At 44.1% G+C, this 27,616-nt stretch overlaps 1 protein-coding gene across 12 annotated transcripts in view; it reads right to left on the bottom strand.

Moving 5' to 3' along the window:
* The window catches only part of LOC146353922 (E3 ubiquitin-protein ligase RNF213-like), a 138,390-nt gene that overhangs the window by 33,095 nt on the left and 77,679 nt on the right, over positions 1-27,616 (bottom strand). For all 12 annotated transcript variants that reach the window (XM_084837661.1, XM_084837660.1, XM_084837658.1 and 9 more), the window contains 17 exons: positions 23,271-26,867; positions 21,818-21,954; positions 20,631-20,726; positions 18,013-18,131; positions 17,615-17,749; positions 17,438-17,520; positions 13,776-13,923; positions 12,916-13,051; positions 11,815-12,006; positions 11,028-11,167; positions 10,095-10,249; positions 8,586-8,804; positions 5,577-5,758; positions 4,824-4,944; positions 1,458-1,558; positions 342-524; positions 2-159 (listed from right to left, as the gene is read on the bottom strand). In XM_084837661.1, coding sequence (XP_084693787.1) covers positions 2-159; positions 342-524; positions 1,458-1,558; positions 4,824-4,944; positions 5,577-5,758; positions 8,586-8,804; positions 10,095-10,249; positions 11,028-11,167; positions 11,815-12,006; positions 12,916-13,051; positions 13,776-13,923; positions 17,438-17,520; positions 17,615-17,749; positions 18,013-18,131; positions 20,631-20,726; positions 21,818-21,954; positions 23,271-26,867 — 5,902 coding nt within the window. The remainder of the gene's footprint in view (position 1; positions 160-341; positions 525-1,457; positions 1,559-4,823; positions 4,945-5,576; positions 5,759-8,585; positions 8,805-10,094; positions 10,250-11,027; positions 11,168-11,814; positions 12,007-12,915; positions 13,052-13,775; positions 13,924-17,437; positions 17,521-17,614; positions 17,750-18,012; positions 18,132-20,630; positions 20,727-21,817; positions 21,955-23,270; positions 26,868-27,616) is intronic.

A 27,616-nucleotide genomic window follows, 5' to 3' on the forward strand; every position in this document is an offset into this window, starting at 1 on the left:
CCTCTTAAAAGCCTCTTATGAGCAAACAGCAGCATCAGCAGCTCCTGGATCACAGCTTTTTCTGGGGGCTTATTGTCTTTGAAACACATTGTGGAAACCAGGTCAATGAAAAAACTGTTGCAAAACTTACGGAACTGGGCATTTTTTTCTATGGCAATGCTGTGGGGAAAATGGGTGAAATATTACCTATCTAGCCAACTGCAGAAGCTGCATCATAATGCATGTGAGTAACGCTAAGAAATGCAAAGTCAATAGGGTGAGACAAGGTCCTCAGAAATTAAGGTCAGAGGTCAAAATCACTATCAGGATTATCATCTGCTGGATCAGGGATAAAGCTTTACCTGAGCTCCTTGGATACTGTGGGAGTATAATCATCTGGTAGGTTGGCTAGGCAGAATGGACAGAACATCTGTCCTGGCACCAGCCATCGTTTGATACAACTGTGACAATGCACATGATCACAAGGAAGGTTCACTGGATCTCCAGGATCTCCCAAACAAATTGGGCATGGCCTCAAACCATACCTGTGAATCCAAAAACAACAGTCAGCGCAAACATATATATGGATTTAACACATATTTAATTATAGACCTATCTGACTATTACAGGAAATAAGACAATATATGCATAAGCATTCTATTAGCCCATGTCTCCCCAAAAGTAAAAGCAGTTCTAACAATATTTTTATTTCTGAATGACTGCTTTCTCCCATATGAATCTGTCCATCCACTTAGATCACCCCTTTCCAGAGCCCTTTGTCTTTGGAGACAAAGAGAATGGTGATCAAAGATAGCTTCATCAGGAATGTTTGCTGGCACCTACATAATTATAACTTTGGCACCAATGAAAGACTATTTTATTCTCTCATGTCTGGCTTGAAGCCTGCCTAACAGCCTGATTTTGCTTTAGTTGGTTACAATTCTATTGCTGTTTTATTTATCTCTTTGCTGCTGTTGGATTGGTTTACTTTTAGTTTGTTTTTAGTATCTCATTTGCAAGCAGTTTTGAACACAGATATGGAAAAGCAGGGCATAAATATTTTAAATAAAATTTGTTGTAGGCTGAAGCACAGGGTGGTACTGATCCATGAGTAACTACTGAAATAATTCTGGGGTAGATTTTGTCTAAAGGGAGACACCAAATCATTTCAGCCCTGTCCTACTGTGTCATTGTAAGTTGTCTGAAACTATCCTGACGAGGCAGGATACAAATGTATTAAATAAACAAACAATATTTCACTCCTCTACCAAATGGAAATACGTTCAATATGATCATCTGCATTTAAAATTGTTCTTACGCAGATTCCTCTACTCATTTCCTGCATTACAGGGATCTGTGCAGTTTACATGTCTGAATATTTTTCAGCTCCAGACAGAAAATTTATTCCAGAACTTAAGAATAAGGAGACACTGAAGGCATATTCCCAAAATGGTCCAGACTTGTCTCCAAAGCATTACCTGCAAAATGCTAAACTGATAGCCGCCTTGCATTGGCATAGCACTTTCATCACGGCAGTGAATGTCTTATGAGTTTTGATGTCAGAATCCCACTGAAAACACTGAAAAGAACAAGAAGAATCCTATGACATTCCAGGCTTAAAGTAAAGAGTTAATGGGAAAAGACCCTCAAACACAGGCAAAATATGCATTTGTTCAGATTGGCTTGCACAAGCTGTTCCAACTGGCTTTATTGTGTTGACTGTTTTACTATAGCGAGTACACCGAACAACCCTATGCATCTCTACACTGTGGGACAAAATCCAACCGAGTTCAATATGACTTACTCCCAGGTATGTTTGTATAGGATTTCAGGGCAATCCTAAGAATGATTACTCAGACGTAAGTTCCACTGATCTCAGTAAGTATGTTTAGAACTGCAGCTTTAATGTTTTAGTTAATGGTTTCAAGGTGGCTAGTAATAAGAAGCATATTTTTTATTACTAGCTACTTTGATACTATAAGTCAAAGGCAATGGGGATGAGCAGCAATTCCTCAGCACCACCTGAGGTATACACACCAGGCGACCAGATCCACCACAAAATGGTGCCCACAACTCCAATCCCTGGAAGATGCCTCAGATGGATACCATGGTCATTCGTACTGAACATTGCTGAGAGGTCCAGCAGAGCCAACAGGGCCATACTCCCCCTCTCCAGTTCCCTATGTAGGTTGTCCATCAAGGCAACTAGAGTAGTTTCAGCCCTAAAACTGGGCCTGAATCCAGATGAGAAAGAGGCAGAAACAGGCAACCTGATGCTTCTAGATCAGAAGCAGGAAACCTGATGCTCTCCAGATATTTTGGAGTACAACTCCCATATCCCAGCCACTACCATGCTCCGGCCAAGCCTCCTCTGGCCACCTTCACAGGCTAGAATGGGCAAGATCAAGTGAGCACATGGGTGGGTCTCAAATTCCAAGCAATGTATTCAGATCCTCAGGCTGAATAAGCTGGAAGCTCTCCATAAAAATAGGATGAACAGATGCCATGGGCATATCACTGGACCCTGCTCTAATTGTTGAGTTGAGCTGAAGTGGATGTGAGCAATTTTGTTGATGAAGCGTTTAGCAAATTGGTAACAGTGGGTCACCAAGGGTTCCTCCTATCCACCCTTGGAATTCAGATGTAATAATCCCTTCACCAGTTGCAACAGCTCCACTGTCCAAAACTGAGCTAATGCAATGGCAGCAGTGAGATTTCTTTGCCATGTCACTGCCACAAGGTAGACTCTAAACTTAGGATAAGGCCTTCAATGGCTACTAGTCATTATGGCTATATATTACTTCTAGTATCAGCGGCAGTATGCCTCTGAATACCAGTTGCTGGGGAACACGAGGGGGAGAGTACTATTGCATTCATGTCCTATTGTGGGCTTCCCACAGGCATCAGGTAGGCCATGGTGTGAATAGAAGCCTGGACTAAAGAAGCCTGGACTAAAGAAGCCTTTGGTTTGATCCAGAATGGCTCTTCTTATGAACACTTAGCTTGTGTTTGGTCTGACTCACCCCAAGTCTTCATCATTGCTCTAATCATGTCTGAATGCATTTCATTACCTTCAGCTATTTGGAAAATCAAGGAACTCAGGCTCTGGTCAATGGAAGAGGGCATTTAGGAGTCATTGTGTCTCCTGCCTGGGCCACTACTCCATTTCAGAGATTGAGAAGGGCTGCACCAAAGCCACCAGAAGGTAGCAGGAAAATCTCCAGAGCTGTCAGGAAATCATTTGGATCCATCACTCTCTGAGGGCTGTCTATCCTATCCACCACCCCTGCAGGAGTCCCAGTAAGCCTAAATCCTATGAGGGAATGATCTGTCCATGACAATAGTTATTTCAAACTCCCCCACATCCAGATCCCCACTATTTTCCTGTGCAGCAAAAACCAAATCCACACTGCATCCTGCAACAAAGATGGTAGCAGGCATTAATGGAGATAGGCCCACAATTGTCATGGACTTGATGAAATCCTGAGCCACAACAGCCAAGGGGGCCTCAGCAAGGATATTTAAGCCCCCACAAGGTCAACCAAACTGGGAGACACCACTCACACTCCTGAGACCACCTTCACTAATAATTCTGGCAGGGAAGATTTTGGTCAGTAGAGTGAGGGGATGGTATGCCAACAGAATCCCCATGTCTTGATGGCCCACCACTAAATGAACACACATAAGATTAATGGAATAATGATAAAACACTGCAACATCCTGTCCCTCAAATTTCATCTGCTGCTCCACCCAGAAACCTGGTGGACAGAGCTGAGCAACATTCCCCCAAACCCCTGATTTTCACACCAAATTTCTGTCACAAGCGCCAGATCATACTACTCATCCAGGATTAAGACCTGGTTGAAGCCTCTCTATTCACTTCTCTGTCGTTCAGCAACAGCTGCCCAGATCTCCAGAAACCTTTCAACTGGGAGACAAATAGGAAGGGGAACAACACACACATATATATGATCCTCATTCCCGTATTCTAGCCAGTTTCCATTCCACCGCACACAAAGTGGTGCCATCCAACCTCCTCTCCCTCCCCCCCCACAAACTCACCAAGATAATATTGGCCCCCCTCAACTAAAAACAAACATGCAGCTGAAAATAATGCACATTAACAAACTGGGCGAAGTCACCTCCTTCCAACTCTTCAGGGAAGAACAGCAGCTGGACTACTGTGCAATGCCCAAATCTTCATGTGGCAACCTCACAGAGTATCAGCACTAAATTGTTGTGAAATTAAGTGTTTAGCTCTTATGGCTGGGAGATCAACTTGAAAATGAATGCAATACTCCAAAAAACTGGGGGCAGGGCTCCAAGTACTCCACATCGCTCTTGTCTCCCCACACAACCACATCTCTTTGGCTCCTGCCCTCATAATCTATCTTTTCTCAATCTCCACCCCCTTGATAATAAACACATATGGATGTTTATATAATGCATAATGAATACAGAACTTGGCATTTCTTGCTGTAAAATGTGGGTTGCTTTGACCAGAGTACACAAAACGTTGGTCTGAAATCCATAAACATGGATTGGTCTAAACATATTTATAGAGAAGTAAGTCCCACTGAATACAAAGGAATGCATACCCCAGTGAATGCGTTTAGGATGGCAGTCCAAGAATGAACAATGGGAACCAATTCCAAATATTTGAAACAGGAATTCTGGAGCTCTCAGATGGGCAGTATAGCAACATCTATAAAGCTTAAGAAGAATAGACTCGTTCTCTGAGAACAGATCCGTTTCAGTCCAATACTTCACAGGCCTGACCCAAATAAAGAAAAGATGCTGCTTAAAAAATTGTATTTCCCATCAAATGAGAATAGAGTTCTTACATTTCCAAGCTGTGAGGTGTACTTCTCTACCAGATCCTGCACCTCTGGCATCCATGTTTCTGCTCCAAGCAGAACATGTTCCACAAAGAGGGACACTGAGTAAACCCGATTCCATTGGCTCCTGTTTCAAAGAGAAAAACAAGTTATGGCTTATTTTAAAAAGTAGGGAGGTAGTAGCAGATAATTAGACTGAGAGATGCAGCAAGCTGATTCTTGTATAATAAAAGTAAGAGATCATCACCTCCTTCAGCAGAGGCAAGTGGTCTTATTTGCTTTACCAAAGCCACTGCAATGTGAAAAGCCTGATTTGGGAAGGACCAGGACAATTGATCCAATTCACCAGTAAATGGTAAGCAAGAAGTGGGCCAATGCTGAGTGAGTGGAACAGCCCATATGTACCACTCCACATACACATCTCTAGCCGGCTCAAAGACCACATCTGTCCTACCAAGACTATAACAGGGACAGAATCAGAGGCTCACTGAGCCACTGTGCTATCATGACTGCCCAGTCCATATTTCTTTGTAGCTTCCACAATTGCCCTTTACATAGAGTTGCCATGTTACATTTTGAATATGCGTAACATATAAAACATGCAAGCTAGAATGCAATGGTACCAGGGCACATCAGGAGCAGGTGTGGAGGATGTGGATGGCCTAAATAATCATGTGACTGAAGAACAATGCCATAAACGTTAATGTCAATGGGGATAAGATTCAAACAGCATTTTTAAATTTTGAAACTCTAACCTACTTGACTTCCTGGAGCAGTTGATCACGTTGGCTCCCATTGCTTTGTAAGTAGTTTGCTGTACACACAAGTTCAATTGGCATTTGGAGTTTCTTTACTTGCTGGAGCCATGTTTGAGGTCTGCACTTCAACAATTTTTCTTCCAACATTTCAGTGCAGGCCACTGCAGCAAGCACATCCAGTACCTAGGACAATCAGGCATGAACAGAACTTTGACTATAGACACAGACAGTAAGGAAAATATACATCCAACTTAATACAGATAGAACCGAATAGTCTAGTTTATCCCATTTTTAGTTAAGCAGAATAAATCTATAGGAAAACAGGATCTTAGATCCTGAAGTCATCCCACTTCCTGGTGAAGTGTGGACTAGCGGTGGCAGTTTCCCCCTGCAGAGATGTAGGACCCATTAAGATTGTCCACCCTCCAAGATTTACAGAACCTGATGTGTTCCTGAATGTTCTGGGGGATTTTCCAGAGGAAAGAGCTGGCGATCCTTTCAAGGACCTTGTTTCTCTGTTTAATGGTGAGATGCGAAGGGACATCAACATGATTGCTCCTGAGGGTCCTCTTTGGTGCTGCAGAACCTATTGTAACCATGGTACTCTGTGGAGTTGAGGCAATGAAGGATGCTGGACAATGACTAGACAGTAGGTGGCGGAACTCTTGCTCTGAAGCTGATCAATTACTACTTAGAGCACATAATCATGCCTACCATGTGGTGGTATGGACTCTGGAAAAGGCTAACTTTGCAGCTTCTATCACAGCCTCGAGTAGCTGCCCAGCAGAACTCTTTAGAGTGGTTCAGCACACTTTGAGGATAAAGTCATCCGGGTTCGAAGCAATCTAGATGCCACTGTTATGGTAGATCCAAATGAGGTGTCTAATGCCCCACCTAGCTACATTTTGTGGGATCAATTTCAATTCACGTAGCTTGATGATGTGGACAAGGTGCTTGTAGCTATGTGACAAACCATATGCCCTCTCAATCCCTGTCCCTCATGGCTAATTACGATTAGCCAGGATGGCATGGCTGGGTGGGTTCAGGGTGTTAATGCCTCGTTGTGTGGAGGTGTGTTGGCTGACGTTTTGAAAGAGGTGGTAGTGCGACTACTTCTGAAGAGGATTGTGAAAACTATCGCCCAGTTGCAAATATGCCATTTTTAGGGAAGGCGATTGAGAGGGTTGTGGCCGGGCAACAGTAGGCATTATTGGATGAAATCAATTATCTAGGCCCATTCCAGTCTAGGTTGAGACCTGATTTTGAGTGAAAAAAAATCTTGGTCACCCAGCTGGATGAACTTCATCGAGAGAGGGATGTAGGAGTACAATCTTACTCCTCTTACTCAATCTCTCCATGGCTTTTGATACCATCAACCATGGTATCCTCTTAGATCAGCTTCACGGGATGGGCATGAGGGAAACTGTACTTCCGTGGTTCCGTTTTTACCTATGGGGCTGGTCTCAGAGAGTTGTGTTGACAGCTGGCACCTGTGCTATGGTGTGCCACAGGGCACTATTTTATCCCCGATGCTACTGATCATCAATATGAAGCCATTGGGAGCAGCCATCCAAGGATTTGGAGCAAGATGTCATCAGTATGTAGATGACACCCAGCTCTATTTCTGTATAATATCTGAATCAGGTGTGGCTGTGCAGACTCTGGACCTCTGCTTGGATGCAGAGGTGGGTTGGATGAAGGCCAATAAACTGAGTTTGAACCCTGGCAAGACAGAAGTAGAGGTGGCCTCACTGGCTAAGAATGTTTTTTACCAGCTTCACCTATTATGCCAATTATGGCTTTTCCTGGACTATGATAGCTCAGCCACCATGTTTCAGGCATTGGTAACCTCAAGACTGGATTATTGTAGTGCACTCAAAGTGGGGCTACCCTTGGGCTAATCCAGAAGCTGCAGCTGGTGCAGAATGCGGCAGTGAGGCTACTAACTGGGGCCTCTTTCCAACAGCCTCTTTCCAACAGCAATTTACAGCCTTGCTAAAAGCACTGCACTGGATGTGAATAAGCTGCCAAGCCAAGTTTAAAGTGACGTTAACATAAAGCCCTAAACAACTCAGGACCAGGTTATCTTAGGGGTCGCCTCACCCCTTATGTTCCTGCCCAATCTCTGCGATTGTCAGAGGGATCACTTCTGAGGGGTGCCACATGCTCCTGAGGTTCTCCTCAGGAGCACTTGCAGTAAAGCATTTAGTGTTGCAGCACCCACCCTCTGGAATGCTTTACCAACTGTCATTAGACAGGTGCCCACAGTTCTGACATTTAGACATCTTCTTAAGATCTATCTCTTCACACCAACTTTCCCTGAAGTGTGACCCAGCCAGCTATGGTCTATAGCACACAGTAGGGTGTGCAGTTTTACTGTTGATTAACTTTTTATTGGGTTGATTGTTATATTTTACTGCTGTGTTGATGGCATTACATTTTATATTCACCACTTTGACACCTCTGTAGAAAACGGTATATAAATTTGAGTAATAAATAAGTAAAATAAGTATGTTGGAATCTGATTTTAAGCAGTAATCAGGCCACTCCATTTCTTAGTTCCAAACAGGTCATGACTCTTTAGTATCAGCCTCATAGACCACATTTGATTTCCTTTCTGTTTATCCTGCCTATTTATTTAAAAAAAGCCTACTCTTTTCACATGCTACTTTGCTTTCTGTTGGCTAAACAGGATACATTCCTTTCCTTTAACACCTGCATTTTCTTCCTTGCATGCCAACTCTACAGTTATTTTTACTAAATTTCATCATATTATTGTACACAAGAACATGGAATATCTTCTCTGTGTTCTCAGGGTAAGGCAGGTACATTGCAAGGAGTACAGCACATAAAGACACTTTAAAGACGCCTGTGTGACATCTAACACCTCCCCTGAAAGACGTTAGTATTTTCCTAATACTTAAAAAAACACCCACAGATTTATTTTTTCCAGAGACAATATTTTTCCTAGTAGGGCTAAATGTTAGAGCAGACCCAATATAATTCCTACCATTTGGTGACGTGAGATGTTGCCTCCTTTCTCTGCATGTTTACGGAGAGCACTGAACACATCAGGGTATACAGCAAGAATCCTGGAAAAGTTCTGCAGCCGATGCCTAAACTGATGGTAACCAAGGTGGATCCAGGGGAGGGGCAGCACCATCTCTTCGGCACTGGAAGAGGCTGACTTCATTTCCTCTATGCATGATAAGAGGGCCATTTGCAGCAACTGGGAATTTAAAACAAAGCTTGCAATAATCTGTAATTCAGCTTAATAATCACATGCCCAACTGTAAGAATTTAAGTTTTTAAAATCTTTAAAAGTTGCTTTAATTTTATTTTCTCCAATGACTAAATGCAACTTCACAGCAATCTCGGTGCTACAATACTTACAGTCTTTTATGTAGTTAAGGCTCCTATCTAAACAGTTTAGCACTTATAGGAAAATGGTTTCAGTAGCTAATGCTTTTATGTTTCAAGTACTTGGAAAGGCAGCTCTGTATCTACCTTAGTGATAATTAGCTGCCAACCATACCCAGTTTCTGGTAGATATTATAGCACACAACTTCTGAGCATCATAATTTGACACATGCTATGTTCCAAGCACCTAGACATCTCTTATTGCACACATGGGCAACCTGTGGCCTATGAGCAGCATGCAGCCCTTGGAGGCCTTCTGTGTGGTCCATGTAGGCCTCTAAGCTGTCATCGCCATCTTATTTGTACCTTGGATGGAGCTAAGGTAGAGCTTCTTGGTGCAGGCCTTGCTGCTGCTGCCCTCAGATGAAAATATGCTCAGGCAGTCCTTGCTCGGTACCACCAGCCAGGCCCTTTATCTTGCGGCTTCTACCTGACACGCACTACCTACCAACACTGCCACTGCTGGAATCACTGCAATGGTCTTGGCTGTGGACTCAAATGCCAGTATGACACTTGCATTCTGGGAACTCTCTCCTCACCTGTTCTGTGTAGCACGACTGTTGCTGTAACTGCCAATACCCATTCCCCACTCAGCTCTGTGGTCTTCCGAGTGCCGGAAGACCAGGATGACCGAAGTGGATTGATCAGCCAAGGCCAGAAGCAGTTTCACCCTGGAAGTTGCTAAAGTGATCTTCCTTGCCCATCACCATGCCAATTTCTCTTTTCCTATTTTCTGAACAGATTGACTTTCCTTCCATTATTACTCCGCAACACCCTCCGCATACATTAGATGCTTTCCTTTTCCATAATTCGGTAGCTTTTTCATCGCGGCACAGAATAAACGACCCCCACCCACTCAGGATGGACACCAGGATCTGGGACTGGTAATGATTTTGGGGTGGGGAAAATTGGTGATCTTCTGGGTAGGATATGGGGGAGGAAATGATTTGGGTGAGTAATAAAGATATTGTGTATGTATATGTGAGAGCAAGGGGGGTCGCACCCATCGCTGGCCCCGACCATGTAGCCCTGATCCACTGCTGCACGTGGCCTTTGAGGACAAAAAAGCTGTCCATCCCCGTCTTATTGTAATGCTTACATTTAGCTCCTTATGAGAGGCCACACCCATTGCCAGGACAATGAAGTCTCTGACGTAACGGTGGAAAAGAATGTATCTCTGTTCCTCAGAGAGACCAGCGATATATTTCCCCAGTGGTGTCTGCTGAAAGATGTCTACAAACTTCTCTGCATGGCCTGCAAGACAAGATCACAGTGGGGAAATTTAGGTTTGATGGAAATTTTAAATTGTCATAACATCTCCCACGGGAATAAAGTTAACCAGTGCCATGGGAAGGTTTTAATAGGCAAAGCATGCTGACCCTTAAATTTCTTAGCATCACAACCCACCAATCTTTTACTTTGTCGTTTACAGTAGCTGGTCTAGCTTCTCTGCTAACTATCCAGAAATTTAAGCTATGTCGCTGTATTAGCTGTGAGAAACAATCTCTCTGATTTTAGTCCCAGAAAAGCCATTTTTTAAATCAGCTGTATAGAATAGCTGCTTAAAGCAAGTATAGAATAGTAATGTCCTGCACTTCAATCCAGGACATTCTGGGATATGCAGCAATTTTTTAGCAAGACCTTTTGCCTCTAACCAGCAGCTTTAGGAGGATATATTTGGAAACTAGTATATGCTTAGGGATTAACCATTTTATATGTAAATTGTGCCATCTATGTGCAGTTGGTCCAGGGATAGAGGAAAACCCTATTTTAAAATTTAGTAGCTTGTAATCTAGCTGAGTAACATTTTCTACAGGCAAGAAGTTTTTGGAGGAATGGTTTACATATTTCCAGATATTTATAAAATGGTACAATAAAGACATGAGAATGACCACCAGAGAGGAAGGCAGCTGAATATCAGAATATTCATCAACAAAGAATGGTACCATAATTCTATCCTCATATCAATTCAAGTGAAGTCTAGGCTTTCCAACAAGAGGCACTAGTTGCAATTTTCTTCCTGCACTCTCACCTTTATTGCGAGTGACATATTGAGCCTGAACTGAAAGATCTTCCAAATAATCCTTTATCCTCCAGCTGAAGGGCATTTCACAGCCAGTATCTGTAGATAACCTAAAGTAATTCTGCACCAGAACTGTCTCAGTTTTAGAGCTGGGCAAGACACAGACAAAATAAACATAATTTAGCAAGTTATGGTGTTTAAAAAAATAAATTAAAAAAAGGAACAAATATAAAAAACCAAGCCTCAACGAATGTCTTCAATTAAGGTATAGGCAAAGTATGATCTGTTCAAACAGAAGGAGAAGTGCTTAATGTGGGATGACTTGAATATGGCATACAACTGGTGTGAGGGCTGTCCCAATAACTAATCCAGAAGGACTGATGAATGCAATGTGGTTGGTGTGTTTGAGAAACACCATCATTTACATATTGAGTAAAAGGATGCCATAAAACAAATCAGCTCACACCCTCAGAAGAAGAGACTGAAGCAGATGGGCTAGTTTTTCTGACAGGCCTACGTCAGAATTCTCTGACACCAAAGTTTGGTGAATCGGTCAGAGTCCTTCCATCTTTTGGCTATCTTCAGTTGAACTACCATTAATAAGAATACGACAGGCTCTTTGTGAAGCAGCAATGCCCCCTGAGAAATGGGCATCATGGCCTACTACTGGCATATATCTGCCAACTGAATAAATAATGTATATGTTATTCTTCATGAGGAATCAAAAATCACATTCACCATTCCTATTCAATTAAAAAAAATATTAGTAATTGTTCCCCATCTTTATGCAACTTACCTGCTCTGTCTCATGACATTAGGGATGTTCAGAAGGTTCAGATCACTGAAGATAAACATCCACAGATCTTTCACACAGTTTTCTGATGTTGGACTGACCAGTAGATCCAGGTTACAGTCTCTGTCTAGGACAGAAACCATATATGCCAGAAATGGAGTCACCACACTCTGGACCCGCTTCCAGAGGGTGTGTCTGCAAGTGTCAAGAGAGTCAAAGCATAGTAATTACTTGTGATTTCCAAAAGGGATTGGAATCAAAATTATATAATGTGCTGCCAAAATTACAAGAGCAGGAGATAGGGTTCATGTTTAACATCAACATATCAGATAAACAATGGAAGGATGCATATTCTAAAGCATTTTATGAATGTCGTGGCAAGGGAGTATTCTCACCTGCAAAAGTATACTTTTTTTGTATTAATGTAATTATGATCATAGAGAAAGGTGTGGGGCGTAAATTGCCTATGGTTTGAACGGTTTTATTGTTAGCCAAGTCAGATGGATTGGTAGCATCTAGGAATTAAAGGATGATTGCAAATATGTGGTTTCAGCTCAGATCCTAACAGCAAAAACATGGGGGTGGGGGGGGAGACAAGAAGTATTATCTCTAAGAGAATGGGATAATATTTGGCATAAGATCTCATATTATTTAAAAAAAATGTTACAGCTGAAGCAAAGATCCTTTGAAAGTTCCAGCAGTTATTGGTACATACAGCTACTACTTCAAGAACACAGTTTTTATTAAGATTTTTGGTTACAATCTTGCACCATTTACACACATTTAAATGCACTGAAATAAATAGGCTGGTACATTTAATTGGCTGCAGGACTGCTGATTGCTGGAAACAAAAAGAGCTACACATGGAACACTGAAGCCTCCTCTTTGTCCATGAAGCCCTTGAAAAGCTACTCACGAAGTTCAAGCTACTCAATTCTCTGGAGCACAATCAATGCAGCATGTGGGGCTACAGTGAAACGAGAAATTGGCAATCCCTCAAATGAGCGTATGGAAGCACCTTACAGATGTGCACAAGGGGTTCTTTGGATGCTGGACTAAATTTTTAGACTGCTACAATTTGCCAATTCAAATGACTGTCTATACCTGAAAGTTCCTGCTTCCTGGAGGGCACTGAGGTTTGATGCCTCCCAGAGAACCCACTGTCTCATGGTGTAAATATTTTCCTCTTGCTTCATCAAAAAGTTAAAGAGGCAGTTCTTTGTTATCTTCAGAAAAGAGCCTGAAAAGCAACCAAAAATGTGCTGATACTCCTTATGGCTAATTTTCAAGTGTTGGAATAAGACAAAAAGTACCTCTTTCTGATATATAATTTAGTCGGATTTTGTTATCAACATCAGTCAAACTTCTGATCTTCTATAGCGCTTGACTGTCATACAGAAATTACATATATGCATTCTGTTCTGGAAGACATTGATAAGAACATAATGGGAGCGGCCTGCTGAATCAGACTGGAGGCCTATCTAGTGCAGCATCCTGTTTCTTACAGCAGCCAACCAGATTCCTATGAAAAGACCACAAGCAGCACATGGGGGCAGTAGTCCCCCTGCTGTGCCTCAGCAACCACTGTTCAGAGGCTGAACCTACCAGGGGCTGCACAACTCTTAGGAATCGCTGTTGCACCACTGATTTTGCCACCGAAATTCAGCAGCAGCAACGGGAAATTTTACTTTATAACAAGGCGCATTCCATATGTGCAGTTTTTGAAATCTAGGTACACACTCCCTGCACGCCATGTTTTAAAGTAAAATGGACCCTTTTTTGCTGCTGTGCCACCAACTCTCGACAGAACACCGTTGATGGTTTTTCTGCCACTGTGGCAAATTTGGTGGTGGCGGTGGCTGGAAAAACACTTATCTAGCAAGATTACATGAATATATTCTTGGAAGGACTTGCACTAGAACATCTTCCAGTTTACAAAACCAAGTGCTTCTAGTCAGTCATACCTTTCAAGTCATCTTCCTCAGATAGGAGACTAAGCAGAATTTCAATTCGCTTCATGCTACGGCTCTCAACCTCATTTTGATCCCTTAGAATTCCCACAGCACTTTGTACACAACTCTTTAGCAGGATGGTGGTGTCCAAGATTTTGGTCTTTCCAGGCCCAGCAAAAAAAAAGAAAAGAAAAAAAGCCTCTTAGTATCCTGAAGTAACACAGACCAAGGACAGTGCACATTTCCCTCTGAAAAAGGCTATCAATATAATCAAGTGCTTTCTGCCTGTAATGGCGCCATTGTCTGGCTGCCACTTTAGGAGACAAGGGTATGAGATTCCACTTGCAGCCAAGAATCAGCCAATGTATCCGCTCGGAGAAGAGCAGCCATAATCAGAGACAACAAGGAAAAGAAGCAGTGTGGCCATCCAAGAGGAAAAAAAGGGAGGGAGGAAAGATCAGACACCATTGCCGCTGCTTGCTAAGGAAGGAGGCTGGAGGATGGCAGCAGGGCTACTGGGAAAGGGCTGTGGGTAACTTGATGGAGAGTGAGAAATAAGCAAGGAGGCCAGGGCTGGGGAGTGGAAGATTGTGGAGAGCAGTAGGAGGTAGGAGGCCTACAGGACAACCTGATGGTGGAGGGAGAAAGAAGGGAAGGGTTGTGTGTGTGTGTGTGTGTGTGTGTGTGCGCGCGCGTGCGCGCGCATGAGTGAGAGAGAGTGAGTGACACATAGTTTTGGAGATGGAGGTGATTCTGAATGAGAGAGAGTGAGAGAACGTTATGAAACTAAAGGAATAGTTATTTGTTCTGAGGTTTAGACTCCACCTCTGCCTTGTATGCAGGTTCTTCAGCAAGTTATTTGTATTTTAGCATCATCAGTTTGCCCTTCTGTGAAAGGGCTGTTTCACGATTGGCTGTGCATCCCCCTGGCAGCCATTTCGTGACGGCACCCATGACACACTCTCAACATTCCAAATATGCCCATTGGCCCCAAAAGGTTGGGGACTCCTGCAATAGATACTAGTTGAAACAACAGGTAGCAAATAAAGAAGATGAACGACTGATAATGGGAGTGGTTCTTGCTGGAAGCCCTACAGGGCAAGGATAGGGAGAGTGAAAGCAACAAGGTTGGTGAATTCATGAATCTTCGGCTATTGCTCCCTGTACTGGCTGCCAAGGAAGAGAGGCTTGATACCATTACAGATAGAGAAGTAGTGTTCAAATTATGGGGGAATGTAGGGGGAACCATAATCAACAAGAACAACCTTCTGTTCGACTCCACCAATTTAGCCCATCCCTGATTCTCATAAGCCAGGGGTGGGTAACTTGCGGGCCTTCAGATGTTTTGTGCTACAGCTCCCAATATCCCTTACCGTTGGCTATGCTGGCTAGGGCTATGCTGGGTAGGCCTAATTTAAATATATAATAGAAAAAAGTGGCTATGTAGCTGCTAAAAGGTAAAGGTAAAGGTGTCCCCAACCAGTCGTGTCTGACTCTAGGGTGCGGTGCTCATCCCCGTTTCTAAGCCGAAGAGCCAGCGCTGTCCGAAGATGCTTCCGTGGTCATGTGGCCGGCATGACTGAACACCGAGGTGCACGGAACGCTGTTACCTTTCCCGCCGAGGCGGTACCTATTTATCTACTTGCAATTTCTTGCTTTCGAACTGCTAGGTTGGCAGAATGTAGCTGCTACAGTGCCAAAAATATCAAATTTAACTTATTGGCAAGCTTTTAAGTGCTTTGTAGCTGCTACAGAGTGCCCATTTGTCCCTTTCAATGCTCCATAGCTGCAACAGAGTGCCAAAAGGGTTAATTTTAGCTTGCAAGCAAGCTCAATTCGACCCTTTTGGCACTCAGTAGCAGCTATGGGCACCATTTTTCCCTTGCATTGCCCTGTAGACTGTGGCCTGCCAGGAGTGGCGGTAGCAGAAATTGTCCCCGAGCTTCACAAAGTTGCCCAACCCTGACTTAAAGAGAGATCCTGCCTAGGGGCATTAGATGGGTGGATCCAGATACTCAGAATGAGTAAACAAAGGAATGCAGAGCTGGAGACTATCCAGGCATATAGCTATAGAGGTATATAGTGGAGACATCCAGGAAGGGGGGCTTATGGGGGCCCTTGGTAATTATGATCCCTAGAACCTTCTAAAACAGTAGCTGAGTGGGCCAATACAAAAGACACCCCCTGTAATTCAAACACCGCAGAGAGTTGCTTGATTATACATAAACCCTTTGAGAGGGCAACATGCTAATCCCAAGGCCAGTACAAATTGGTATTCAGTATGTTTTTAAGGTGAGAAATGTATCAGTGGGGAAAACTTGGAATATGCTGCCTCAGGGCCTGTTCATACATCAGGCTAACCCATGGTGGGTGATAAAGTATGCAGGGTAGGTTGTTTTGCAAACAATTTACTGTACTGGCACCAGTCGATCAGGTAAACAAGCAGCACAGTGTTGTTTTCTGCCCCCCTCACCCCTCCTCCTCCATCTGTAGTCCACCTGCCCAGGTATCCTAGCTTCCTTTGCGGTGGAAACCATATCCTGCATTTCCTCATGCTGCCTTTCCAAGCCTTTGCCAGGCCCCCTGTCTCCACCCGCATGCAACAAAAAGGAGGGGGGCTCCAATTCCTTAAAACTTTGCAGGATGGGAAAAAAAATTAATATACAGGTTCCCCTTACGTGGAGCCACCACACGCACTACTGGATAAATGCATGGCTTTCTTTTTCATGGAAAAGTGAGAATTTAAACACAGGGGAAACAAACTGTTTGCTTCCCGTCCTGCTCCTAACCCCTCTTCCCCTGTCCTTGCTTAATACTGCTTTGAATCTACCTGTGGGAACATTCTACCAAAAAGTGGGGCCCTTGAATGCTTTGAAAATTAGCAGAAATTGGACAAAATTGAATATCCAGGTTCCCCTTAAGGGAAGCCACCACATGCACTACTGGATAATTGCGAGGCTTTGCTTTTTCATGAAAGTGAGGATTTAACTACAGGTGAAACCATTTGGGAACCACGAGGTGGGGGTGGGGTGATGATTTGGGAGTTTGAGACACAGCTGAATGTGGCAAGAAAACAGGTTTGCTTAAGGCTGCTACGCCGATTAGACACGCATGCAAGGGAAAGCAACTTTGCAGAGCGCATCACCAGAGGGAGGAGGCAGGTAATGAAGGGGATGGTGTGCCAGTGGTGGCACAATCTGTTGCTAGGCAGATCTCGGGAACAGAGACTGCTTGAGAACAGCAGAGTGGCGGCAGCATTTTTTTGGTCACTTTTGCCAAGTGGCTCTGTAGGTGGTCTCCGCATCCCACGCTTGCGTGACAGACAACACGCTAACCAACCATAAGTAAAAAAAACCCTACGGCAGACCGTGGGTTCTCAGGGTGGGTTATTTGGGGGAAACAAGCCACCATGGGTGGGAAAAACAGCCCACAGATGAGATGCTAACCCACCATGGGTTGTTCCAGAAAACAACCCATCATGGCTTAGCATGCTGTACGAACCCAGTTTCAGTCTTGTATCATTTGAGAAAAAAAAATACAGAAAGAAGTTCCAAAAGAACAAGAAAAATCATACCCTTGGAATCATTCTATGTTTGTCTTCAGTATCAATAAAAACGAATGCACTCATACTTTTCATAAAGAGTCAAATCAAAGTGAGACACGCTAGAACTTACAGCCAATGTTTCTGGTCTGAGTGTTGCTGAAGCATCTACCTCCATCTCCTCTTCCTTTTCTTCCACTCCCTCTGTTGTCACAGCTGCAACAATACAGAAGGGATGAAATCTGTGTACTGGTGAGCTTAAGACAAACTTGTCAGAATTTGATGCTACATGGTTTATTGAAATTCTTACAATGGTGGTTCTCTGCAGACTTCCCTGTGTCTTCAGAAAACAGGTGGCTGATGGCGATATTTCTCAGGACAGTTACATCAGAGATCATATCCTTTGATCTCCTTAGATCATCGATGTGCACAGACTGCCATAGCCCTAGTAATAGATAGCAAGATATTTCAGGAATGCAACTTGCAGCACCTATGAAGAATCTTTTAAAAATTCTAGCACAGAAGAGGTAGGGATGATCCTAACTACATAGAAGCTCAGTAATACTGATTTCATTCCTCTTCTCTAATTTCACAAGACGAGCACCTTCCATTAGAAGATCTTCATTTGTAGTAAGTTACCTTTGTGTCTGACCCGCTGTGCCTAAGAAACTGGATTTATTCTCTATCCTTATACTTAGGCAGTCCTACCTCCATGAAATCCCACATAGGAACTTCCTCCTTCAACTCGTGACAGCTTGGTGATGAAGAAAACAAACACGGATGCTTCATTCAGATCTATTTTGTTGATTTCATTAACGGTGGAGTATCTGCAAGGAAATGGAAATGGCTACCACCAATGTCATGCAGTAGTGGAGGAGACCCGCACTGCCTGTCCTACTGTTCATGAGAAGCTTCTAGTCAATCAACATCCCCCATTCATTATTTCAACATTTATAAGGCTTACCTCCCACCCCATTGCAACACACAGTAATAAGATGGCTATTAGGTTCACATAGCTCTACACCAATATCAAACGCAGAGGTCTTTCTCAGCCATTGTTCCTTGAGATGGTGGGGACTGAGCCTGGGAGTTTCTTTGAGCAAGACTTCTCCACATTTGTAGAGAATGTGTAACAATCAGTGGTTAACTTAGCTAGGACCATTAACTCAGGTGTCAGGGCCCAGCTTCTGCACTGCAGTGGGCCTTGTAGGAAGGGCTCGGGCCTATTCAGCCTCTGGAACGTCAGAGTCAGTGCATGCTTCTCTCTGGCAGTGTTCTCAGAGCAGAGCCAGGGGGAGCCACCCGACCCCCTGCTGGTCTGGCTGTCAAGGGCTCCTTGGAGGGCTCTCTCAGTCTAATCCAGTAGCCAAGTCCAGACACAGACAAAGGGATTCTTTTTAAAGCTTTATTCTTCTTTTATAACTTAACAACTCTACAGGTAGCAACTAGATCTGAGCAGCAGAATACCTATGCCCTAAGTTGGAACAGTTGGTCCCCGTTTGAAAGGGAATTACTGGCAGACCCCTGAACTTAAAGACTAGGGAGAGTCTCTCCTCCTTTCCCTTGGATCCTCTGGGCGCAGCCGTTGTTTGAGCGCCAACTGGGCACTACACCTCCTTTCCGCACCCTCCATCTGGCGTCGCTCTCTGCGTCTGCGCCGTGCATCCCCCAAGTCTCCTATCTGTGCTCGGTCACTCCCTGGACTGTTTTCTAATCTAGGAATGCTGGTGGGAGGAATCTCCGTCAGCTGCAGGCCCTGGGAAAGAGGGGCGCGCTCCTCTCCCAGGAGTGACTGCTCTTCCTCCGAATCAGAACTACTCTGGGATTCTGTGGGCTCAGTGTCCACCCTGACGCTGGCCTTGGCAGGCAGGGACGCTGGAAGGTGCCTGTGAGAACCTGACAGAGGTGGGGTGGGGTTTGCAGAAGGGTCGCCCAGGCTGAAGCGTCACTGCTGGAGGGCTGAGCAGTGCCACCCTGCTTAGACAGGGGCCTTGCTGAAAGGCTAAATAAAGTCTCTTGTCTGTCAAGGGATCCGGAAGGGGTGTCTTACAGTCATGCTTTCCCTTTTAAGCTGATGCAAACCAAAGAGCCTTTGCTAGGAACATCTTGTCTTCATTGCCCAACACCTTCTCTGTTTGGATCCATCATCGTCTAGGCTTCTGGAGGCACTCTCCACATGGACTCTCCCTTAATTGGATCTTTGGACTGCTAAACACTTGCCATGAGAAGTACTGTGAGGCTTTTCATAGACTTCAGCTCTCATTTGCTGTGGATTGTGTGTCTTTGTCGTCAGCTCAGCGTATTGGCAGGCTGGGCTTGATCTACAACTTTTAGACTCTCCCCTGCCTGGATGCATGCAGTGTGGAGTTACCAATGCAAAAGTGGTGGCACAGAACTCCTTGCGTGTCTGGGTTTGTTGTTGTTCAGTCGTTAAGTCGTGTCCGACTCTTCGTGACCCCATGGACCATAGCATGCCAGGCCTTCCTGTCCTGCGCTCTCTCCCAGAGGGTGCTTAAGTTCATATTCATTGCATCGGTGATGCTATCTAGCCATCTCATCCTCTGCCGTCCCCTTTTCCTTTTGCCTTCAATCTTTCCCAGCATCAGGGTCTTTTCCAGGGAGTTTTCTCTTCGCATTAGGTGGCCAAAACATTTGAGCTTCAGCTTCAGTAACTGTCCTTCCAATGAGCAGTCAGGGTTGATTTCCTTTAGGATGGACTGATTTGACCTCCTTGCAGTCCAGGGGACTCATAAGAGTCTTCTCCAGCAGACTCTGGGTTTACCCTTCCCTTGATCTTGATAGGCCTCGACCACTTAGCCTGGAGGTGTCAACAAAAGATTCAAAGTTGGTCTCTCTGTGGGTGCGGTTTTGTTTAGGCCTTTCAAGAATGTATCTCTTGATTGCCTGATGGGTCATTCCAGGAATCATTCCCATTCTTTGTCCAGGGCTGGAACCTCGTGTATGGATTGCCTGGGTTAGATATGCCAGAAATCCAGAGTCCCTTCCCTTGGGTTCTGAACCATGGAGATGGCAACGGGGAAACCACACTGATTAGGATCTCAGTCATGGCAGTAGTGTTTAGCTTTGGACTGTTCTGGAATTACGTAGGGCCTATAGCTACTGACCACAGCTATATGATTTCTGAAAAGTGTAACCATTAAGCTTTTGCTGTAGGATTTCCTACAATAAAGAAATCTCACTGATTTGGGTGTCCAGTGTCAAATTACCTGAGTGTGTGCGCTGGGGGGATCAGGAAACCTGACAAATGCTGCTCTAATTAAGGGGTTGGAAAATACATCATACATGTAATCTAACATGCAACATACTTGGCTGAGGCAACAAGCTGGGCACTGAGAGATCCATTTTCAAAGTCTGTCTGAATAATCAGGATTTTACTTCCAGGTGTAGCATTAAAAAATGTCCTGGGAGAAAATACCAAGAGATGGCACAAAAACGGTTAGATAGGTTTTTACTTTTCTGGCAGAGAGAGTAGAACACTACCCACACCCACCCTATCATCATGTGTAAAACAGTACAATATCACCTCCCATAAATCCCAGTAGCCTGAAGCTACAACATAACCTTGTTCTCTAGTCCTTCATTCCATACTAAATTATATCATAATATGCAATTTACTCCTTGGATTGGCAACATAGTGCCCTCAGATGCTACATTGCCCCCAGATGCTTTCCTTGGTGCCTGCCAAAGCCCGCTGCACATCCCATTTTTTTTTAAATTGCTTAAAAAATTAAGCTGACCTTGGGCAGCTGGAAGGTAGCAGAGCTCTAGCCTCCACCACACCATCCTTTCACTTGCCCAGAATCCCTCTGGATCTCATCTGGGCCAAGAACATTCTATAGAGGCAAGTAAGAGGGCCTGGCAGCCGGAGGCCAGCGATTTGCTGCTTTCCAGCCAGCCAGCCAAAACTGGACAGGGTGGGAGAGGAATACGTTGCTGCCAGGTAAACTTCGGGACTTGGGAAAACTAACTGGGGGGAAGTGGGGACTAGCCCAGGGCATTGGGAGAGCCAGTGGAGGGAGTGAGGCAGGAGGGATGTATGCCTGGTTTGTGCACAGTTGCAATGTGGTGTGCATAGTTGGCAGTATAGGGTGTGTAGTTTGGGGGGTGTTTGGGTGGGGAAATGATTTGGGGTGATCTTTCTATTTTGTGGAAACATGTAGAAATTTATTTAGAGGTGATTTGGGGAAATTGGCTTGCCTTTCTGTGGAATAGCTGTTTTGTTGGAGCAGAAAACTGTGGAAGTGTGTTTGTGTTGGTCTTTTAGCCATACCTATTTGCTCTGTGAAATGGTTGGGGTCTTTTACAGTAATACATTTTATGATTGCCCACAGACTCTGGCAGTCATTTTGTTACTCCCCAGTTACCAACAGCCATCTCTTGATGGTGCCCACAATATTTTACCAAAAACCCATACGTGCCCATGAGCCCTAAACATTTAGAGACCCTATTTAGTCTATAAGCTTCCTAGACTAAAAAAAGAGCAGCAACTCACCGAATTTCTTTCAAAAATGAATGTTCTGTGTCAAACTGTTGCAAGAATAGAATTTTGGGCCTGTCAATATTGCAATGTACTTCTGCCTCAAAAGTATCTGTGTCTGCTGCTGTCAGGAGCCTGGAGAAAGTAGTAATCTAAAATGATAAAAAAAGCAAGCAGGTTTTTCTGTCAAACATGAACCAAGTTTTCTATGGTTCGTGCACAATTCACACAGCAAACCACTTCTGAAACTGAAGGGAGTGGTATGGTGTGGTATTCTGTCGTCCAATGAAAAAAAGGCTTAGCTCCCCTCACATTAGGTGCATGCAAGCTCTTGAAGCATGCTTAAAGCATCCTCTTGAAACCTGAAAGCATATCAGTGATACTTTCAGTGGTCAGAAGTCAAACCGCCTGCATAAATCCTCAATTAAAACCTGGTTGTGGACCACAAATGCTATTCTAAGATTCAAGAATGGTATTCAGACACTGGTCTCCTTGATCAAAGAGAAATTATGATTCCTACTTTGAATTTCTAGATCTCTGGTCACATACATGAAAGACTCTAGGAATGCTGACATGTAGTGACCCCATACAAATGCAATGACAAACCATGGTTTGTTGTTACAAGCTGGAGCAATGTTCAGGTTCACGCACTCCCTCCTCTTCCCTCTCTCACACACAAGCTTGAGGCTTGCCGTGGCTAGTTCTTGTAACAAACAATAGTTTGCTATAACATCTTAACCGGGCTGTTGTCTACACTCTACGAAGCTGTAAAGAAAGTACTTGATGAGTACACCTTAATAAATTCAGTGGAGGTTAAACCTGCTAATGGATACCTCACTTTTTCACATACTGAAGGTCTTAAACCTCGGCTCAAACTAGACTAACACTTTTTTGACTATACGGGGCAGTATCCAATTGGGGCCTCCCACATGTAGCCAGTCCTGATGTTTCCAGTCCACACACAGCCAGCCCCACCAGAACCGGTCTGCAAGCGGCCCCTAATGCTTGCGTGATGTGATATAGCACTTCCACAGCAAGCCCTGAAATGAGCAGATATGCTCACTTCTGGAAGGGTAGTGGTCACTGGAGCCTTGCCCCTTCCAGAAACGAGCATTTCTGCTCGTTTTGGGGCTTGCTCCCAGAAGTGCTATATCATGTCATGCAAATGGTAGGGGGCCACTTGTGGACCAGGAACAATGGGGCTACCTGCATGCAGACTGGAACTGGTGGGGTGGCCACGTGCGTAAGGCCCCAATCGGACACTGCCCGCTATCTCCAAGGCAAGGAGACTGAATCCTAATTGCTGGTCTATAGAGATCACTAAAATATCTCTTTCATTTTAGAACAATAGCATTTTATAAAGTTTTTTCCATACACGGGGCCCCATCTGTAGTCCTAACGCCATCTCCTAAGTGTTTAGAACCTTTATGTATATAAAAGAACAAAAAGGTATTTTAGAACAACTCACCTCAGTAAAGACTGTGCGACCCCTGGACTCTGTGCCAAGGCAAGCATGGAGGAAATCTGCAAGACAAGTGTGCTGCTGTTGCTGAAAGTATACCATAGCCAATTCGTCTGCCAGAAAGGAACCCAGGCGTGAATCGCCAAGACGGACTACAGAATCTGGTGTTGCACAGTTCAGCAGTACCAGCCTGGCCTGTTCCTCTACTTTTCGCATTAGTTCCTGGGGAGCAACATTCGTTTTCAGCTCTTCTGTCACCTGCAGGACAACTGAGGCACACGTGTCAGAATGGTAGCCAACAAAGACATCAGAAGGGGTATACTTCTGCTGGCCCATCAAATGTTTTTCTGTCTCAACTGCTGTGAAGTTGTTCACCCATTTTTTCAGTTCTTCCACAATGTCCCTCTGCCACTTGTCCAACACTGTATTGATATCCAGGTAGTGTTTTTCAAGCCTGTTGATCAATGGAATGGGGAAGTGTTTGTACACCACCTCTTTCTCCTCAATGACGATCAAACGGAACTGAGGATGCACCCTGCACTTCACCCGATGGGTCCCCAAACCCAAGTCAACATACTTTTGACCAGCAAGCTGAACGTAATACTGGTTGAGGGCATCGTAGAGGCTTTCATAGAGGTTTTGCAGGTTGAGAAGGACAACCATCTGCCCAGTCTCCATACAGATCTTCACTCGGTTGATGTTTCTGCAGATCTGGGTATATTCCTGGTCTTTGGGAAAGCTGGAACCAAAAATAATTTCTGGCTGCTGTGCACCTTTGAAAAAAGCCTGCTGAAGGATCTGAAGCGCTGCATAATTTTCTGTTAACACTAGCAGATACCGGCATTCTCCATCCTGATAGTCACTGTAAATGTTCTGTTTGACTAGGTCAATTGTACTGATGCCCTCACAGGTAACATCTCCTTTCCCAGGGAGCTTAGACATAAAAATGTCCAAGGTCTTGATGCCTTCCTTGCCACTGAAATTACGGAGAACCACCTCTGCTATGTCACGGGGAGCAGGCGTCCTCTTAGATTTTTTGGTCAAAGCAAATGCCATTTTTATGAGGCTGTAGTAGTCACGCAATCCAAAGAACTCCTTACTTTGGGTCTTGCAAATCTCTTCATATGCATCTGCAAAGACAGGAAAGAAACGCTCAACTTTCTGCAGGATGACACGCTCTGAAGCACAAATACCCTTTGCGCTTTCTATGAGTTCCTTCATGCTTGGGTCTCCACGGGATACAAAGATACCCCGATTCATCTTGGCTGGATCCAGAGCCCAGTTAGATATCCCAATGAAGCCAACTTTTTTGTGAGGGAGTGGATCATCATCAACGCATCCATCTTCCAGGAGCGGGTGAAGGGTCTTCAGAGGCATTTTGGGGGAGTCTTCAGCCAAGCCAATTTCATCTAACACGACCACAGAGACATACTCCTTCAGGTTCTTTCCTTCTTGGAAGCGAGAACAATGCTTGAAAGTATTTATGATGCCCTCAGGGGTAGAATGTGGGCTGCACTGAAAGGACACCAAATGGATTTGCTTCAGTTCCTTATAAAGCTCAGAATATGCCGCTTGGCCTTGCATGGCATCAGCAACAATGGTCTTGGCAAGCGATTTGGAGCTGCCAGGTTTTCCAATAAGGAACAATGGGATTTTAAGTTCAATGCAGATAACCATCATAAAGACATTTTCCTTCAAAGCCAAGTTCCTTGCTATTGTTTCCCTCAGAGGTGCACCACTCAAGAAGAGATCCTGAACTAAGCCAATTTCTTCAAGAATTCCCTTCTCATTATCATATGGGGATGGAAGTATTTTGCTGATGACTCTTCGGTATGCCTCTTTCCTTTCCAGGGAGGCATGGTAGCAAACGCCGACTGCAATAACCAAGGACCAAATGACTTTGTCTCTCTGGATGAAACTCTTAGCAGTCTTCTTCCCTGCAAGATACTTTTCCAGATGTTTCATTAGTAGGTCACTGTGGCTGTGGAACCACTTGAAGACTTCCACACAGCGTTCTACGTCTCTGAGGCTGATAAAGCTGCATTCGTCGTTCCTTTTCCTCATATAAGTCTGAGACTCAAAAAGCACATCTGTTATTATCTTAATCTCAACACCAGACATTTGTATTGACCTCGTAAGTCTTTGGACAATCTGCTGTATGTAGAGTTTTTCAGTAAAACTGTTCAATTGCCCAAAATCCCACACTAGAGGTATCATGCTAGGTGGGAGCGCATGGACACGGTATACAAGCTGCCTAAGAGGAATGGAGCCAAGCCTTTCTTTAGTTTCCTCTGCTTTGACACGATAGCCTAAGCCAGCCGACTCCAAGCGCTGAATCATTTTTCCTGTGTGTTTTCGATAAGGATTGCAGGCAGCTATGATCTGCAAGCCTGAGTTGTGGACCAAAGGCTCTCCTTCTACAGTGCGATCACACAGGACTTCCTTGATACTGCTGACAGCTTCAGTAGTGTTGGCTTCATCAAAAAATAAGATTGTGTCAAACTGGTGTTCCTGCTTATTGTCAACAGCAATACCTTCTGCTTCCCTGACTTTGGCATAGATTGCATCTGCTGTGGTGCCTCCATGGACTTTGACAAGCTTCATGTTATCAGCAGGGGCACCGCTCCTACGCAGTTCACACAGGAATTTTATAAGCCTGGTTTTTCCACAACCAGTTTCTCCCATGAGGACGACAGGGATCCCACACCTGAACCGCATTTCAATAGCGAGGATCTTCAGTATATTGTCTGTGGTGAGCTCATATGTTTCATCAGGATCAACTGGCCATTGGATTCCTAAAACCATGCAAAGTTTCTCAATTTTCTGATGTCTGGGCAGTGCGTCAAAATTAACATTGAATGGAACCCTTTGAAGAACTAATCCCTGGTACAGCTGTGTAGTTATCACATTTCTCTTGATGACACTCCCATTCAAAGGATTGATGGCATCAATGCCACCATTAGCATTAGGCTGGAGATGAAAGCCAATGAATGTCATGGATACAGAGTCCTCATTGAAGAATATATATGGGTGGGGTTCAGACTCCCATTTTCTCCGAATACGGAATGGAGCAAGATCTTCTTCAGTGACTCCTTCCATGTCAAAAAACTGCCTCTCAGAGCTCTCATCCGAAATATTAAGTGAAGGTGTTGCAAAATCCTTTGCCATTAAAATCATAAAGGTGACCACAAAATTTTTGAATCCTTGCAAAGTATCTTGGACAAAAGCTGCATTACAGAACACTGATGTCTCACAATTTCTCAGCTGAAGGTTCAGAAACCAAGCAAAGTTCCTCAGTTCTGACCAAGAAGGGTCTATCACTCCGCAGTATATGAGGAGCAGCTGTAGGCATTCTGCCGGAGTCCCTTCAACTGGGCCTTGTTGATACTGGAACATGTCAAGATTATCACCTCTGTTAGATCTTCTTAAGTACTGGAATGGTCTCTGAAAAGGTTCACTACAGAACACTTCCTGATCCATTCCTGGGTCTGAGCAGCCATTAAATGAGTTTCTATGAGTGTCCATTTCCAGTACTTCCTTGGGAGATCTGCAGGTTATTTTGGGAAACACATCAAGGAAATTGTACTCCAATACTGAAAAAATCTAAAAAAAAAATGAAATAAAAAGAGAGACATAAGGGATGTAAGTTATAATAAGATCACAGACTTTGTCCACTCATGCAATTTATTTCCCCCTTTCTTCCAAAGTTTATCACTTTCCCACAGTATTTCGATTCTGTATTGTTGGCAAGACTGCCCATTCAATACCACACATTTGTTAAATAATTAGCATAAACAGAATCAGCTCATTGCTGCTCATGGTTTCCATTTCACCTACCTCTCTGACATTTTCATCCCAAATCAAACTCCTCTAAAAATGTGCTTACTAGTTCTCTGCCATGAACATCCAACACTATTTTTAAGCATTTGCCTAAAAAGTTCATTTTCAGATGAAACACACCTACCTCTTCTTTACTATCCTGCTACAAATGTGCTCTGATGTCTGGATGGAAAGTTACATTTATAAAGTGATTAGCTACAATCCCATCAAATTTGACATGCAGTACAGGGACAGAATCTTCTAGTCGTTTTACTTAATCCTTTTCACACCCTATCCCCGAGAGAAGCTAGCCTATCCCTGCCTCTCGCTCCATCTGCTGCATTGCCCAGGTCTTTAATGATGAAGGGATGGTGAGGAGCTGGAAAGTTCTTCCATCCATCCCCCAACCACCCATCCATTACAGAGGCCATTGCACAGATTAATCAAATGTGAGGTCCAGGCCTACCTTTTCCAAACCTGGCCCTGACCTGTTACCCAGAACCAGATATGGTCTCACACACCTGCCTTCATGA

This window comes from Heloderma suspectum, chromosome 2, assembly GCF_057233095.1.
Source record: "Heloderma suspectum isolate Gila_16-S chromosome 2, 16-S_ref, whole genome shotgun sequence".
Lineage (NCBI taxonomy): Eukaryota > Metazoa > Chordata > Lepidosauria > Squamata > Helodermatidae > Heloderma > Heloderma suspectum.